The sequence below is a fragment of the Nomascus leucogenys genome, chromosome 5 (genome assembly GCF_006542625.1).
Source record: "Nomascus leucogenys isolate Asia chromosome 5, Asia_NLE_v1, whole genome shotgun sequence".
NCBI classification, from domain to species: Eukaryota; Metazoa; Chordata; class Mammalia; order Primates; family Hylobatidae; genus Nomascus; species Nomascus leucogenys.
In genome coordinates, this window is record NC_044385.1 from 75,188,884 (window position 1) to 75,207,146 (window position 18,263).

Genomic DNA, 18,263 nt, shown 5'->3' on the forward strand with positions numbered 1-18,263 from the left:
ATATAGGTTAAATTTAACTCTTAACATCATGATCTGAGGACAAAATCATCACTTATTATGGTGTTTCAGTGAGAAAATATTTTCCAATTATATCTGACTTTAAAACAACTAATAATAATAATAATATTAATAAGGTCTCAATATGTTGCCCAGGCTGGTCTCAAACTCCTGGGCTCAGGTGGTCCTCCTGCTTCACCTTCTTAAAATGCTGAGATTACAGTCGTGAGCCACTGTAAGAGTGAAAGGCCTTTTTATTTATTTCTTTTTTAAAATTTTCAGATATATCTGACTTCTAACAAAATACTGTAAGGGAGCCTATTTCTTGATTGAGGGCTGCCTTTTTTTTTTTTTTTTAGCATAACAATCTTAGTTGTAGCCTTTTTTTGTACCAAATCTTGTACTGTTTTACACTTCCAGTATCCAAAGAAATGAAAAAAGTGAGCATGGGGGAGAGAAAGAAAAGCAAGGAACTAGATTAAGCATAAATCTTTTGAATTATGAAAAGTTGTCTTTTTTTAAATTTAATATCAGTCACTGAAAATGATTAATAGCACTGTCTCCTTACCATCCTCCTCCCTTCTCACTTTCTCTACCAATATACATTTCTATTATAAATATAGAAGAAAACAAGATTGCTTATTGTGTCTTCATAAAATTTCACATTAACATACGGACATTTAAGGTGAACTGAAATAATGCATGTAATTATATTTTTAAGATCCATTTTTCTGCAGTACAGTTGACATCAAAGAGGGTAATTCAAAGAATTAATTAGTTTTGGCAAAAATGTAAAATAACCTAATATCCTGTTCTTATGGTTAAATACAGTCTATGAAATATTTGTTTTAGGTTTCTGATAAGAAATGATAGGATAATTTTGCAGAGTGATTCCCATGACTTTCATCTCAGGAAATTCCACCACAGGTGATTTCAAATACCTTATTTTTAGTCTAACGTAGTCAAGTTTAGAAGATAAAAAATCCAAATGTTAAAAATGAAATAGAAGTCTAAATTGGAAAAATACATTTTAGGATATCAGTTCATGAGATAAATTAGTAATTTGGATAAAGTCCAAGTTCTAGCAGAATTTATTTAAATTCTCCTGAAAGGGTACTTAGGTGGTTGAGAATCCAAGTATGTGTGGTTGCCTATGGCTCTTCAAGACTATTAACTTTTAAATCAAAATTTTGATGGTGGTATAAACCATATCCATATTACAAAAAAAAAACCTGGAGAAATAGAGAAAAACGGTTACATAATCTCACCATCTTGATACAGTTGCTACTGTAATTCTGATATTTTTACCTAACATTTTGTTCATGTGTATATTTAAAAATACTCCTAAATTCTAGAGTTAAATGACTAAAACTCTTTGGAGTACAGTCAGCCTTCCATTTCTGGGGGTTTCACATCCATGGAGTCAATCAACCGTGGATCGAAAATATTTGGAAAAAAATGGATTGTTGCGTCTGTACTAAATATGTACAGAGCTTTTCTTTTTCATTATTCCCTATAACAATACAGTATCACTATTTATGTAGCATTTATGTTGTATTAGGTGTTATAAGTCATACAGAGATGATTTAAAGTATACAGGAGAATGCGCATAGGTTATATGCAAATACTACACCATTTATATAAGGAGCTTAAGGTTTTGTGGATTTTGGCATCTTTGGGGATCCTGGAACCAATCCCCTGTAGAAACCAAGGAACAACTGCGTATGATAGTCTTGTGGTTTCAGATATGGCTCTGGAGACATATAGTTTTTAGTTTGAATTGGATACATCAAAAAACCACATCAAAAGACACTGGATTTCGGCAGGGCGTGGTGGCTCACACCTGTAATCCCAGCACTTTGGGAGGCCTCGGTGGGTGGATCATTTGAGGTCAGCAGTTCGAGATCAGCCTGACCAACATGGTGAAACCCCATCTCTACTAAAAACACAAAAAATTAGCTGGGCATGGTGGCAGGCGCCTGTAATCCCAGCTACTTGGGAGGGTGAGACAGGAGAATTGCTTGAACCCAGGAGGCAGAGGTTGCAGTGGGCCGAGATCGCACCATTGCACTCCAGCCTGGGTAACAAGAGCCAGACTCCGTCTCAAGAAAAAAAAAAGACATTGGATGTCTCAATCTAAATGTACATATTTTTCCTGTCAGTACTTCAGTTACACTGTTGCTGTAATCCAAGATGTAATCCTGCTTTGCATTTTTCCACATGCTTTTTAGACAAAAAGAGCTGAAGTTTCAAACCCCAGACCAAGCTTATTCTCATGAGCTATCTACCTTAGTTTCTAGGTCTAAGCTGTTGTCATCATATAGATAACAAATCTAGATGGAATTAATGGATATGAATAGTAAGGTTAAGGAAGAAAACTAGCAGAATACATGTATAAGGAAACAAGAACAGATTCAGAATTGTCAGCGGCTGAGTGAGAAAGCACCTAATAGTGTTATGGACTGAATGTTTGTATACCCCTCAAAATTCATACATTGAGCCCTAAACGCCAATGCGACAGTATGTGGAGCTGGGGCCTTTGGAGATAATTTAGCTTAGAGGAGAGCATGAGGATGGGGTCCCCATGATCAGATTAGTGGCCTTATAAGAAGAAGAAGAGACCTGAGCTTGCATGCTCTCTGCCTTGAGGACAAAAGGAGAAGGTAGCCATCTGAGAGCCAGAAAGAGGATTCTTACCAAAAAGCCAACCATGCTAGCACCCTGATCTTGGACATCTTGGCCTCCATAACTGTTAAAAATTATGTCTGTTGTTTAAAGCACCCAGACTATGTTATTTAGCTATAGTAGCCTAAGTTGAGTAAGACGGTAATTGGTACTAAGAAACGGGGGACTGCTATAACAAGTACCTAAAAATGTGGAAGTAGCTTTGGAACTGTGTAATGAGTAGAGGCTGGAAAAGTTTTGAGGTGTGTCCATAAAAAAAAGAAAAAATGCCGAGATTGCTGCAACCAGACTGCTAGGGGCAATTCCAGTGAGGGCTCACAGAGAAAAGAGGAGAGCTAGAGAGAAAGCCTCCATCTTCAAGGAGGACACATAATTAATCATGAACAGAATGTCGTTTGAAACATGGGTGATAGGCCATTCTGATGAGGTCTCAGATGGAAATGAGGAGCATGATTTGGACAATGGAGAAAAGGCAATCCTTGTAATAAAGTGGCGAAGGATTTGACTGAATTATGCTCATGTTCCAGTGTTTTCTAGAAGGCAGAACTTGTGAACTGTTAAATTGGGTATTTAGGTAAAGAGATTTCTAAGCGAAGTGTTGAAGGGGCAGTTTGTTTTCTCTTCACTGCTTATTCAGGTTGAGCATCTCTAATTTAAAAATCCAAAATATAAAAAGCTCAAAAATCTGAAACTTTCTGAGCTTTGGCATGATGCCACAAATGGAAAATTCCATTATATGATGGGTTGCAGTTAAAATAGTCAAAACTTTGTTTCATGCAAAAAATTATTTAAAATATTATGTAAAATTACCTTCTGGCTATGTAAGATGTATATAAAACATACATGAATTTCATGTTTAGACTTGAGTTTCATCCCTATTTCATTATGAGTAAGCAAATATTCCAAAATCTGAAGAAAATGTGAAATCTTAAACACTTTCGGTTCCAAGCATTTTGGATAAGGGATGTTCAACCTGTAGTAAAATGTAAGAAGAGAGAAATGAATTGAAGAAAGAATTATTAAGCAAAAGGCACCAGAACTTAAAGATCTGGAAAATTCTCAGCATGTCCATATTACAGAAATGATAAAGAACATTTGGAAGAGAACATCAAAGGTGTGGCTTGCTGACCGTTTGCTAAGGAGATTAGTGTGGGTGTAAACCATGGACCTAATAGCCATCTCAACCGAAGCCAGGAATAGAGACTGAATTATATTAGAAACACTGCCAGCTGAGATTAAAGGAAATAGAGAACATGGGATAGAATGAAGGAAGACTGTGAACACGCATGATCATTTCAGAAAAGGGAGAAGGACTCCAAAGGCAATTCAGAGGTCATCAGGGCTGCTACTCCCACTACAGATCCAAAGTGCATGGGCCCAAAGGGCAAGGCTGCTTCCACCTCAGCTTTAAAGGGCAGGACTGCCCCGCAGCAGAGCCTCATGGGAAGGTCCCTGTGAGAGTGCTGCATGGTCAGGGCTCCACCAAGCAGAAGGGACAGGTTACCTCACTGAGCCATGGGAGTGATGCTGCCATTTCAGTATCTGGAAGGCAGGACTATCACCCCAGTGAATATGGAAAGCAGAGCATTGAATCAAAGATGATAATTCTCAAGCCTTAAGATCTAACGGTATTTGCCTTGGTAGGTTTTGGACTTACTTAGGACATGTCACCCCTTTGTTTCTTCTGATTTCTCCCTTTTGGAGTGGGAATGTCTGTCCTGTGCCTGTCCCACCATTGTCTTTTGCAAATACATAACATGTCTGGTTTCACAAAAGCTGGAAAGGAATTTTGCCTCAGGATGAATTGTACCTCTACCTTCACCCGTATCTGATTTAGGTGATACTTAGATGAGACTTTGGACTTTAAAGTTGATACTTCAATGAGTTAAGACTTTGGGGGCTGTTGGGATAGAATGAAAATGGCATGAATTTTGGAAGGTCAGGGGCCGAATATTATAGACTGAATATTCGTGTCTCTCCAGAATTCATATGTTGAACCCCTAACCCCCAAAATGATAGTATTAAGAGATGGAGACTTTGGGAGATAATTACTGAAAATAGTTAGGCTTAGATGAGATCATGAGGGTGGAGCTCCCATGATGTGATTAGTGTTCTTATATAGAAGAGTAAGAGACACAAGAGCGTCCTCTCTCCCTCTTGTGAGGCAACAGCAAGAAGATAGCCATCTGAAAGCCAGGAAGAGAGGATCCTTACCAAGAACCAAATTTGCCAGCATCTAGATCTTAAACTTCCCAGCCTCCAGAGGTGTGACAAATAAATGTCTTGTTGTTTCAGTTACACACTCTTGTTTTTTTTTTTTTTAAATAGCAGACCAAGCTAAGACAATTTGTAAATGTTTTCTCCCATTCCATAGATTATCTCTTTACTCTGTTGATTGTGTCTTCTGATGCACAAGTTTCTAAGTTTGATTAAGTCCCATTTGTCTGTTTTTGCCTTTGTTATGTGTGTTTTTGCTGTCATATCCAAGAAATAATTGCCAAATCCAAAATCTTGAAGCTTTTCTCCATGTTTTCTTCTAGAAGTTCTACAGTTTGGTTCTTATATTTGGATCTTTAATCCATTTTGAGTTAATTTTTGTATATAGTGTAAGATAATCCAAATTTATTCTTTTGCATGTGGCTGTCCAGTTTTTCATACATCATTTGTTGAAGAGACTGTCCTTTCCTCATTGAATGATCTTGGCACTCTTGTTGAAGATTATTTGGTCATATATGCTAAAGATTTATTTCTAGGCTCTCTATTCTATTTCACTAGTCTGTTGTCTTCCTTTTTGCCAGTACCACACTGTTTTGATTCCTGTGGCTTTGTAATATGTTTTGAAATCAGGAAGTGTGAGTCCTTCAACTTTGTTTTCTTTCAAAATTGCTTTGGCTATTTGGGATCCCCTGAGACACTAGAATTTTAGAATGGATTTTTCTTTTCCTGCCAAATAAGCTATTGGTATTTTGATGGGGATTGCATTGAATCTGCAGATTGCTTTGGATAGTATGGACATTTTAACAATATGAAATCTTTCACTTCATGAACATGGGGTGTTTCTGCATTTATTTGTGTTTTTAATTTCTTTCAGCAGTGTTTTGTAGTTTTCAGTGTATGGCTTTCACCTCCTTGATTAGGTTTATTCCTAAGTATTTTATTCTTTTGGTTGCTATTGTAAATGGAATTTTTTTATTTCTTTTTCAAATTTTCATTGTTATATATAGAAACAATGGATTTTTATGTATTGATTTTGTATTCTACAACATTGCTGAATTCACTTATTAGTTCTAACAGGTTTTTTTTTTCTTTTTTTTTTTTGTGTGTGTGTGTGTGTGTGTAATCTTTAGGGTTTTCTACCTATAAGATTATATTGTCTGTGAACAGAGGTAATTTTATTTCTTCCTGTCCAGTTTAGATGCCTTTTGTTGAGGGAAGTCAGGGACCCCAAATGGAGGGACCGGCTGAAGCCGTGGCAGAAGAACATAAATTGTGAAGATTTCATGGACACTTATCACTTCCCCAATCAATACCTGTGTGATTTCCTATGCCTGTCTTTAATCTCTTAATCCCGTCATCTTCATAAGCTGAGGAGGATGTATGTCACCTCAGGATCCTGTGATGATTGCATTAACTGCACAAATTGTTTGTAGAGCATGTCTGTTTGAACAATATGAAATCTGGGCACCTTGAAAAAAGAACAGGATAACAGCAATGTTCAGGGAACAAGAGAGATAACCTTAAACTCTGACTGCTAGTGAGCCGGGCAGAACAGAGCCATATTTCTCTTCTTTCAAAAGCAAATGGGAGAAATACCACTGAATTCTTTTTCTCAGCAAGGAACATCCCTGAGAAAGAAAATGCATCCCTGAGGGTAGGCCTCTGAAATGGCCGCTTTGGGGGCGGCTGTCCCAGCTGTGGGATGAAATAAGCCCTAGTCTCCCTTAGAGCTCTCAGGCTTATTAGGATGAGGAAATTCCCACCTAATAAATTTTGGTCAGACCAGTTGTCGGCTCTCAAACCCTGTCTCCTGATAAGATGTTATCAATGACAATGCATGCCCGAAACTTAATTAGCAATTTTAATTTCGCCCTGGTCCTGTGGTCCTGTGATCTCACCCTGCCTCCATTTGCCTTGTGATATCTTATTACCTTGTGAAGCATGTGATCTCTGTGACTCACACCCTATTTGTGCACTCCCTCCCCTTTTGAAAATCACTAATAAAAACTTGCTGGTTTTGCGGCTTGAGGGGCATCATGGAACCTGCCGACATGTGATGTCTTCCCCAGACACCCAGCTTTAAAATTTATCTCTTTTGTACTCTGTCCCTTTATTTCTCAGACTGGCTGACACTTAAGGAAAATAGAAAAGGAAAATGGAAAAGAACCTACGTGACTATCAGGGGCAGATTCCCCTGATACCTTTTATTTCGTTTTCTTGCTTAGTTGCCCTGGGTAGAACTTCCAGCACTGTGTTGAATAGAAATAGCAACAGTGAGCATCCTTGCCCTTTCCTGATCTTAAAGGAAAAGCTTTCAGTCTTCCACCATTGAGTGTGATCTTTCCTGTAGGTTTTTCATATATGGCCTTTATTATGTTGAGGTATATTTCTTCTAGTATTAGTTTATTGAGTTTATTTTTATTATGAAAGGATATTGAATTTCTCAAATGCTTTTTCTACAGCAGTTGAGAATGAACATCTGGTAACTTTAACTTTTAAAAATAATTTTTGAAGGATAATATACATAAAGAAGTACTTATATAATCAGTATACAGCTTAGTGAATAACTTAATGGTAATCATCACATAATAGCCCCCCAGGTCAAGACATAGAACAGTACCATCACCCCAGGAACTGCCTTCATGCTTTGCCCATGTTTCCATCCTTTCTTCCTTGTCAAAGGGAACCACTGTCCTGACTCTTAACACCATAAATTGGTTTTATCTGTTTTTGAACCTCCTGCAAATAAAATTGTGCAGCCTGTATTCTTTTATGTGTTTTTCATGCATGTTATGTTTGTAAGATTTATCCATGTTGTTTCCTGTATCACTAGTTCATTAATTTTCATTGCTGCATATAGTCCATTGAATGAAACAGCCACAGTTTATTTACAAAGGACATGTAGGGCCATTAACAAGTAATGGCTTCTATGAGCCCTCTTGTATCTACCAGGAATCTAATAGCTGGATCATAACTGATCATAACTGGGTCATAGAGGATACATATATTCAACCTTGGTAGATAATGTCAAACTTTTCCTAAGTGATTTACGAATTTTCATTTCTGTTCCATATGCGTTTGCCTCTATAACTTCATTACCACTTGATATTGTCAGTCTTTTTCATTTCATTTTCCACTTTTTTTATTTTTGAGACAGGGTCTCGCTCTGTCACTCAGGCTGGAGTTCAGTGGCATGATCTTGGCTCACTGCAACCTCCACCTCCCAGGTTCAAGTGATCTCCTGCCTCAGCCTCCCGAGTAGCTGGAATTTACAGGCACCTGCCACCACACTCAGTTAATTTTTGTATGTTTAGTAGAGACAAGGTTTCACCGTGTTGGCCATGCTGGTCTTGATCTCCTGACCTCAAGTGATCTGCCTACCTCAGCCTCCCAAAGTCCTAGGATTACAGGCATGAACCACTGCACCCGGCCACATTTCTACTTTTGTGGAGAGTATATTCAAGTCTCTTGTTATTTTTCTATCTTTTTTTAAAAATCAATTGTAGGAGGCTGGTATATATTCAAAATATATGCTCTTTGTTAGTTGTATATGTTGTAAATACCTTTTTTCAGTTTGTGACTTACCTTTTCATTTTCTTAAAGCTTTTTAAAAGAAATTACAATTCTTAATTCTAGTGAAATACATCTTTTTTCTTTATGTTTTAAGAAATATATTTTATATCCTGCTTAAGAAATCTTTCTCTGTCCCAAAGTTATGAAGATACTCTTCTGCGTTATCTTTTAGAATCTTTTCTTTGGTTTAACCTTGTGTATTCAGATCTGCAACCTCTCTGACATTTAAAACAACATTGTTTAATTTGACACTAATTAAAATATTAGACCTACAAAAAAAAAGTTGCAAGAATAGTACAATGATATCCAGGTTTTTTTCACCCAGAGTCTGCAAATGTTTATGTATTTTACAAGCTTCTACACGGAGCACTGATCCAAACATTAATATTTCACATTATTGCTACATAAATAAATGTTGATATATCAACAGTGATATTCTGGAGCTATCTTAACTTGTGTACAAAAGTTGGTTCTTAAAATTCAGGAATTTGCAGGTCAATTTTAAATCATTGGTAGTTTGAAGTGGACTGTGGCAGGGAAGTATTTACTCCATGGATGTTAACACATGCTGTAAGTTATTTCTATTCTTTTTAAAAATACATCAAATACTACATTATAAAAAATAAAAATAAGTGTATAAAACTAAGAGGCTATTTGAGGTCACAAGATAAGACTAGAATGTAGAAAGTGAGTAGTAACAAAACTAGAAGTAATTTATTGAAGGAAGAAGCTGACAGCATTCTCCACACAAGGAATGAAAGGAATGTCTGGTTTCTAAATGCCAGCATTTGAGTCGCAGGGTAAAAGTTTTGAATTTGCAAGCTTAAATAAAATCCATTACTTTGCATGTGATAGATATGGCCATACAATAAACCAATTTATAAATGAAACTTTAGTGTGTTCTAGTTTTAGAAATACTAAAAGATAATACCTTAGGCAAATTGACCAATGGGTTGAAAATTTTAAAAAGGTAATACCTTAAGTGGAATGGTAATATTGAAATATAGCATGTGGCTCTATACCCAGTCTCTAATAGCACTAGTATTGGAATGAACTTGAAAGTTCAGAAGAAAATCTGTATTTCTATTTGTAAAATTACCAGTCCATCTCTTGATACCAAACTGTGGTTGTATCTTCATTGTTACATTCTAAAATTTAAATAATAATGGCGGCCTGCAGTTTTAGCTAAGCCTAGTACATAGAATATTGCAAATAGAATAAAATGACAAAATTTAAATGGCTCAGTGTTTTTTTTTAAATTTATTAAGAAAATTGAATTACCTACAAAATCTCTCTTGTTAATCCCAAATTAGCTTCCTAGAAATGTTTCTTACACTAACTGTTGTTATATGCAAGTGGGAGAAATAATACATTTATTCTTTCTCATAATTCTTTGTATATTCCACAGAGCAACATTATTTGACAAGATTTAAAGTACTTAGTGATTTTATTGGACTTTAGTATAGCAATACAGGTTATGCCAGAAGTTAGATTTGCATTAGTTTATATATAAACATTATGTTTAAAGAATATGCATTTTCATGAGACAATTAAATAATATAAAATGGCTCATTTTACATTATTATGGTATTAATTATGAAATCTTCAAGTAGATACCTATACTGAATAATTGTTAAAACCTTATAGTAGTAGTTATATATCTACATGAAAAATTATTTTCAATCTAAATCAACTTGTAAGATTCAGCAGTCAAGATTTTAAATAAATAACATGAATTTAATCTCTTATAAAAGTTAACCCTCTTGACACTACTGAATTGCAGAATGCTGTAAACATTCCAAAATGTTTATTTTTCATTATAGATTCAGTGTATTTATGATTATACTCAATTTGCTTATCTTGAAATGTAATTTGCTGATGTTTTATTGGCTAGCATTGTATATGATAGACTAATATTGCTTACATCATCTTTTACTTTTCTTTTTGTATGTGATATTGTGTGTACAGTTTTCTAAAGATTTCTAAATATATGTTTTTTCATTGAAGTTCTTGATTTATTGTAAATAGGTATCACTTAGAAAAGAGTAATACAATCAAAATAAATAAGTAATGTAAGAGCTTGAAACTTCAAACTTGAAGGTTCTTACCGTAATCCTGAGCAAATTTTTCTACCATTATGTTTTGTCTGAGGAATCAGTGAAAAATCATAATTATTCTTGTGTAGTTCCTAGAGACAGATAGGGTGATGAGGGGGATTGAGTCTTCATAATTACCTTGTCTGCCCATAGAAAAAAATTAGTGACAGTTGCCTCACTCAATCACTGTATTTTAGTGCCTATCCCAGTGTTTAGATTAAGTAGTGGTGGTTAAATTAAATAAAATATTATATAGAGATGTGGAAGGGGTGGAGAGACAGACATAGAATTTAAATAGAGCCTGCTGATATTCACTTTATTATATCATATAAACTTACTGACTACTTTGACAAAGTAATTTGAATTATAAGAAATGTATTTCCTTAAATGGCTTATTGATTGGAAAAAAAAGTAGTCAACAGAGTATTCTAGAATTTCTTTTGACAAGAATATCTCTTTAGGTTAAAGAATGAAACATCTTGAATGTACAATGTTTTACTATATTTTAAGGATGTACTTACAAATGACTATATATGTTTGTTTTTCAGAGTTGGAGTGTTATTCAGTATATTAATGTCTTATTGATAATGGCAGAACATCCACCACTACTGGATACAACTCAGATCTTAAGTAGTGATATTTCTCTTTTGTCTGCCCCTATTGTAAGTGCAGATGGAACACAACAGGTAAGAAAACTGAAATGTTTATTTCTTTATGTCTAATACACATATATTTATGCAAAATTTAAAACAATTAAATCACAATAGTGAGTTCCTGTTAATTCGTGTTTTAAATTCCCAGTTCAAAATGTTGTTCAGTTTTATAAGATGATAAAAATAATGAGACTGTTTTTGAGGTCTCTTCTAAAATATCTTGCTAATTAATGGTCAGATTTCTTATGTGTATATTTAGTTGCCGTTCAAGTTGTTTTTGTTTTCCTTTAGACGAATAGTGTGCTAGTCCCTGAGTTTAGCCTTGTACCTTAATGATTATTATAAATCATTTCAAGTCATTATGAAATTATGATTTTTGCCTACATTATATAGTAATAAAACGTTGTCTTTTCCTTCCCATTCTCCTCTCCCTTCCAAAAGTAAATACACAATTCCTGAAAAGCTGATAGATTTTTTTCCCCAGCCCAGGTCTTTATTTAAAATCTTGTGGTTGCACTGATTTCACTATTCCCACAGTAATCCTAAAGGGGATAGGAATAATAAGCTTTCACAAGTACTTATTATGGGCCAGGCAATGTGCTTCATTCTCATAACGATCTTGTAGGTATTTTAACAGTGGGTGAGGAAACAAACACTAAAAGCATAATAAATGATAATGAGGAAGAGAAGGAACAGTTTAGGTGCCCATTATGTAATAAACATTGTGCTAAGAGCTTTATGATCTCATTTAATTCTTTCAACAATTCTATGAGGTAGGTACACCTGCCCTTATTTTGCAGATGAAGCAAAATGAGTTTCAGAAAGTCTTAAATAACTTGTTCAGCATCATACAAAGCTTGTGCTCCTAACTGTTACTCATACTGCCTCCCTGGGAAACTTAAAAACAAGAAAGTCAGATTTTCTTACTTTATAAACTTAGTAGCTATAGTAGGCAATTATGATTTGCTTACAAGATAAAGGGCTGCTATTGAAAAATTGGTAGCAATTGGCTTGGGTTCTAAATTTTTCTGTTCTGTGTAAACATGGCAAAAAGTGTTATGTCCTGGTTTTAATTTTTGTACGTGCTCTTATCCCAGCAATTTCATTCCACACACTTGCTTTTCATGGTCAAATTTAAGTCTGTTAAGATTTTCTGCTCACAAAAATAGTAGATGTGGCAGGTATTCATTTACTTTATGAGGTTGTCCAAGTGTCTTCAGTTATCGTTTGTTGCCCCAGGCCAGTCACTAGTTTCAACTTGTTGATAATCTAATGTATAAAAGAATCTATTAAGCAGTTAATTACAGTACATTGATACAGTTGCTATAGTTGTATATTCTGTTAAGGGGAAGACAGCAGGCTGAAATAACTCCATGATGCCATCTCAAGACTTTTCTCTCCTTCCCCCAGAAGGAAATTTGGTTAGCAGAATTTTCTTGAAATCTTGAAGGCACCATGGCTATCATGTAACAGTAATGGTGTAGATGACTATAGAGAAAGGATCTGGGAATAGAAGAACCTACTAGCAAGATTTAAAGGAGCAGGTGGAGTTAGGAGGTCTAGGGACAGGTTTTGTGGTAGAGTTTAAAAACAAACAAACGTTTAAGGAAGTGTAAAGCCTTGAATTCTAACTAGCAGGTTGCGTGTAGTTCGGTAGGGAGAGAGCTAAACGTGAGTGGAAGAAAACACTGGACTGGCCTGATAGATTTGGATTTGATTTTGGTTGCCGAAGACAAGTTATTTAACTTCTTTGAGTATGTTTGCTTCTCTAGAAAATGGAGGTAATAATATCTTAAAGTAGTTATAGCTATGTGGGTGAAATGAGCCTGAAGGAACTCAGTAAATGTTTGCTGAATCCTAAGTAAAGCACTCAATAAATGTTTAAAAGACTAAAGAAACTTTGGATATCCCAGTCAGGATTTCAATAAATAGAGATAGTTATAATAAGCAGTGGGTCAGAAAACGTGGAGATAGTTATGAAGGATGCATATGAAGTATAAAGAGTGAACCAATAGCTATGATAGAATGTAAGGGACTGTATACAAAGCAGATAATAATTAGAGGTGGGAGCACAATAAACTTGACAGCAGACATTTCTTTGTCTTAACACAAGAACTTATTGATATGCCAAGTTATAGCTTACCTATGGAGATATGACACAACTTGGTTGATGCCTGTTTAACCACAGACTAAAAGACTGTTCCTGACAGATGGAAGTGTCATGCACAAGCATGATGTTAAAAATTCAAGACGACATATTTTGTCCCTTGTCTTGACTTTTCTTCAGAATATTATGCTATATGGAATGTTTTCTCTTCTACTCTTGGGATCAAATTGATTTTCTTGTAGTTGGCTATTAAGATTATCCGTCTCCTCAATATTTTCTGGTTTAATACAGTAAACATTTCCTGCTGTATCATATTATACACAGTGGGTCTTTTGGCTTGTGAATCATAATAGAGGGAATTGCTCCTGATATCACTGCTAGTGTTGCCTTTAGGGAGGCTGTAATAGTCATTTATTATTCATTTTGACAAGCAGCTTATGAACCTTTTTTTGTGGTTATGGAATCTGCCGCCCTTTTTCATTATTAAAATAGACTTTAGAGCAGTTTTAGGCTTATAAGAAAAATTGAACAGACAGTACAAAGTTCTCGTATACCACCTCTTCTCCACAGTTTCTTCATTTATTAACATCTTACAGTAGTGTGATGTATTTGTTACAATTAATGAGCCAGTATTGATGCGTTATTATTAAGTAAGGTCCATAGGGTTCACTCTTGGTGTTGTACAACAGTTCTTCAGATCTTAACAGATGGGTAATGTCATATATCATTACAGTGTCATACAGAATAATTTCACTGCCCTAAAAATCCCGTGCTTCACCTTTTCATTCTTCCTTTACTCCCCCCGAATCCTTGGCAACCACTGATCTTTTTACTATCTCTCTATAGTTTTGTGTTTTTAAGAATGCAATACAGCATGTAGCCCTTTCAGACTGGCTTCTCCCACTTAGCAGTATGGTGTAGATAATTTCTTTCCATGGCTTAATAGCTCATTTCTTTTTCATTATTGAATAATACTTCATTGTGTAGATGGACCAGTTTGTTTATTCATTCATCTGTTGAAGGACATCTTGGTCACTTCCAGCTTTAGGCTGTTATAAATAAAGCTGCTTTAAACATTCATGTGCAGATTTTTGAGTGTACATAAGTTTTAATTCACGTGGATAAATACCTAGGAACATGATTGCTGGATTGTGCGGTAGGACTGTGTTTAGCTTTGTGAGAAACTACCAAACTGTTTTCTAAGGTGGCTGTACCATTGTACATTCTTTGTCACATGATTGTGAGATATCTTTTCCTGATAGCAGAAGGAAAGCCTGTATGAATGTGTGTGCCCTGTTAGAACCTCCACCAGTTTTATAGAACATAAGCTTCAAGCACAAGTGGAATGCTCAGTTCTATTCTCTGTTGCCACCATCTAAAGAAAATTTCAGATGTTTTAGTTTCTTGTGTGGTTTAGCAGTTTACGAATTTATCTTCTCTTAATTTCTACTTACTTACCTTCCAAAAGGATTGAATGCATTTAAAGTTTCAGTTAAGATCTTTAAAAACTTAGCCAGCCTATTTTACATCTTTATTAGTACCTTCTCGATTGCATTAATCTTTTAAAATTATTATTTTTATAACTTCCCGTCTCATTTGTACCCATGGGATTTTAATTTACAGAAATAACTTAAGAGATGGCACAGAGAGGCTAATGCCATTGAAAGAAGATTTTTATTACTTAAATTTCCCAAAGAAGGAGACGTATCATGTCATACAGGTAGGGCCAAAGGAGAAGCAGCACGTTCTGGTCAGGAGGCAGAAGGCATGAGGAAAAAGCCTGGACCAAACCTTTTGTTGGGGTTTTCACAGGAAAGGCAGGGTGAAATAAATAGTGTTGGATTGGCTAGTTTTAATAATTCTGACCGTCTTTGGGCTGTAAGGGTGATCCTTGGTAGCCCAATACCTGGCCTGGGATGATTTAGGGTAGGGTAAATATTGGCTTGGTGTGTAAAAGTTCTATAAGGTGGTTGGCACTATAGACTTGGGATTGGATGGTTTGCATATAAGAAGTATGCCTCTGGCCAAGCCTTTTGTTTTTTTTTTGTTTTTTTTTGTTTTTTTTTTGAGACAGTCTGGCTCTGTCCCCCAGGCTGGAGTGCAGTGGCACCATCTCGGCTCACTGCAAGCTCCGCCTCCCGGGTTCACGCCATTCTCCTGCCTCAGCCTCCTGAGTAGCTGGGACTACAGGCGCCCGCCACCACGCCCTGCCAATTTTTTTGTATTTTTAGTAGAGACAGGGTTTCACTATGTTGGCCAGGATGGTCTCGAACTCCTGACCTCGTGATCCACCCACCTCGGCCTCCCAAAGTGCTGGGATTACAGGCTTGAGCTACTGCGCCCGGCCAAGCCTTTTGTTATCTATAAGAATTGACTGTCCCTACAAGGGGCCATCTCTCTCCAGCAAGTGAGGCCACAGGTGCCAGAACATCAGGAATACAGAAAATAAGATAATAGGGTTAATATAATTGGCCCTATGATGAATGGATGCCAACGGACAAATAAAGAATCTAAGAAAACACAGAACATGCTCTCAGCTTTTTAAAACCTGTTTTAAATCATGAAGTATAACATTTATAGAAAAGTACATAAAATAAGCATGAAATATAGCATATGATTATAAGGCATAAATCTTGTAACTACAAGCCAAGCTAAGAGATATAATACTGCCAATACCCTAGAAATTGCTTGTATGTTTCTTCCACATCGTAACACCCTCTCTCCTTCAAGGTTACCACTATCCTGACTTTTATGATAATTGCTTACTGACTTTTCTCTGTAGTTTTATCTATATATACACTTCACTATACAACAATACTGTAGTTTTGCCAATTCTTGATATTTACATAAATTAAACTTGATTTAACTATTCTTTTGTGACTTGCTGGTCTTATTCAATATTGTTTTAATGATTCCTCCTTACTGTTGCTGAAATTTGTTCTTTTTAGTTTGCAGTGTCAGATTCTATTATGTATGAATATAACTCAATGTATTCATTTATCAGTTCTCTTCTTGGTGACCATCTTGGGGATTTCTAGTTTGGGATTATTATGAACAATGCTTTTTTTCTTCGATTTATCAAACTGTTAATCAAACTGTTAATATATATTCTGGCCACAAGTTCTTAGTCGGTCATAAGTGTAGTGAATATTCTCTCCTGTTCCCCTGTTCTGGTTGTCTTTTCACTCTCTTTAATGTCCTTTTTTTTTTTTTTTTTTTTTTGAGACAGGGTCTTGCTCTGTCACCCAGGCTGGAGTACAGTGGCGTGATCTCGGCGCACTGTAACCTCCGCCTCCCAGGTTCAAGTGATTCTCCTGCCTCAGCCTCCCAAGTGGCTGAAATCACAGGTGTGTGCCACCACGCCAGGCTAATTTTTGCATTTTTAGTAGAGATGGGGTTTCGCCATGTTGGCCAAGCTGATCTCGAACTCCTGACCTCAAGTGATCCACCAGCCTCGGTCCCCCAAAGTGCTGGGATTACATGCGTGAGCCACCGGCAGCTGGCCTCTTTGGTGTCTTGATGGACAGTCTTTAATTTTAATGTGGTCAGATTTACCAGTTCTTTTCTTCTAGAGTTAGTGTTGTGTTTCTTCTCTCTCTACAAAAAAATTTAAAATTTAGCTGAGTGTGGTAGTATATGCTTATAGTCCCAGCTACTCAGGAGGCTGAGGTGGGAGAATCACTTAAGCACAGGAGGTCAAGGCTGCAGCGAGTCATGATTATGCCACTGTACTCTGGCCAGGGCAACAGAGCAAGACCATGTCTCAAAAAAAATGTTTAAGGTATTTATGAACAGGAATTCCCTATACTGAGGCAATGAAAATATTTCTAAAAATATATTCTAAAAACTGTACTTTTGCGTTGAACATTTTATTCCAAAATCTACTGGAGTTGATTTTTGTGAACTGTATCAAGCATAGGTCCAATTTGACTATTTTTCCATATGTGTATATACTTATTTCAGCACTGTTTATTGAAAAAAACTGTTGTTTTCCTGTTGCTCCACAATGATACCTTTGTCATGTATCTATGATACATTGTTACAGATATGATCAAATATCTGTCACATATTTGTAGAGTTATTTATGGATTTTTTTTTTTTTTTGAGACGGAGTCTTGCTCTGTCGCCCAGGCTGGAGTGCAGTGGCGCAATCTCGGCTTGCTGCAAGCTCTGCCCCCTGGGTTCATGCCATTCCCCTGCCTCAGCCTCCCAAGTAGCTGGGACTACAGGCGCCTGCCACCACGCCCAGCTAACTTGTATTTTTAGTAGAGATGGGGTTTCACTGTGTTAGCCACGATGCTCTTGATCTCCTGACCTCGTGATCTGCCCGCCTCGGCCTCCCAAAGTGTATTTATGGATTTTTAATTCTCTTTCATTGATCTGTTTTATTATCCTTGTGCCAAGAATACACCAAGTCTTGGTATCTGGTAAGCAAATCATCCCACCTTATTCTTTGAGGAGGTCTTGGTATTCTTGGGCCTTTACATTTACATATAAATTTTAGAATTAGCTTATCAATACACACACACACACGCACACACGCACACACACACAACACCTGCTGAGTTTGATTTAGATTGCGTTGAATCTATAGATTGGTTGAAGGAAGAATTGGCGTCTTTACAATATTGAATTTTTCAGTTGTTGAAGTTGGTGTATTCATCCATTTATGTAGGTTTTTAATGTCACAGTGAAGTTTTATAATTTTTCCCATAAAGGTCTTGAATATCTTTTGTTAAATTTATTCCTGGGCACTTGGGTTTTTATATGCAATTATAAATGTGTGTGTGTGTGTGTGTGTGTGTGTGTTTGTGTATCATTTTCTGTTCCCGGTGAGTTAGATATACAGTTTATTTTTGTATATTGCTTCAATATCCAGCAACCTTGCTATACTCTTACTCATTTTGAGACTTGTTCTTAGTCTCAAAGAGAGTA

At 36.2% G+C, this 18,263-nt stretch overlaps 1 protein-coding gene across 2 annotated transcripts in view; it reads left to right on the plus strand.

Moving 5' to 3' along the window:
- Positions 1–18,263, plus strand: part of FNDC3A (fibronectin type III domain containing 3A) — a 231,643-nt gene that overhangs the window by 19,136 nt on the left and 194,244 nt on the right. For both annotated transcript variants that reach the window (XM_003270084.4, XM_012506966.2), the window contains exon 2: positions 11,117–11,254. In XM_003270084.4, the coding sequence (XP_003270132.1) occupies positions 11,156–11,254 (99 nt within the window). In that variant the 5' untranslated portion in view covers positions 11,117–11,155. The remainder of the gene's footprint in view (positions 1–11,116; positions 11,255–18,263) is intronic.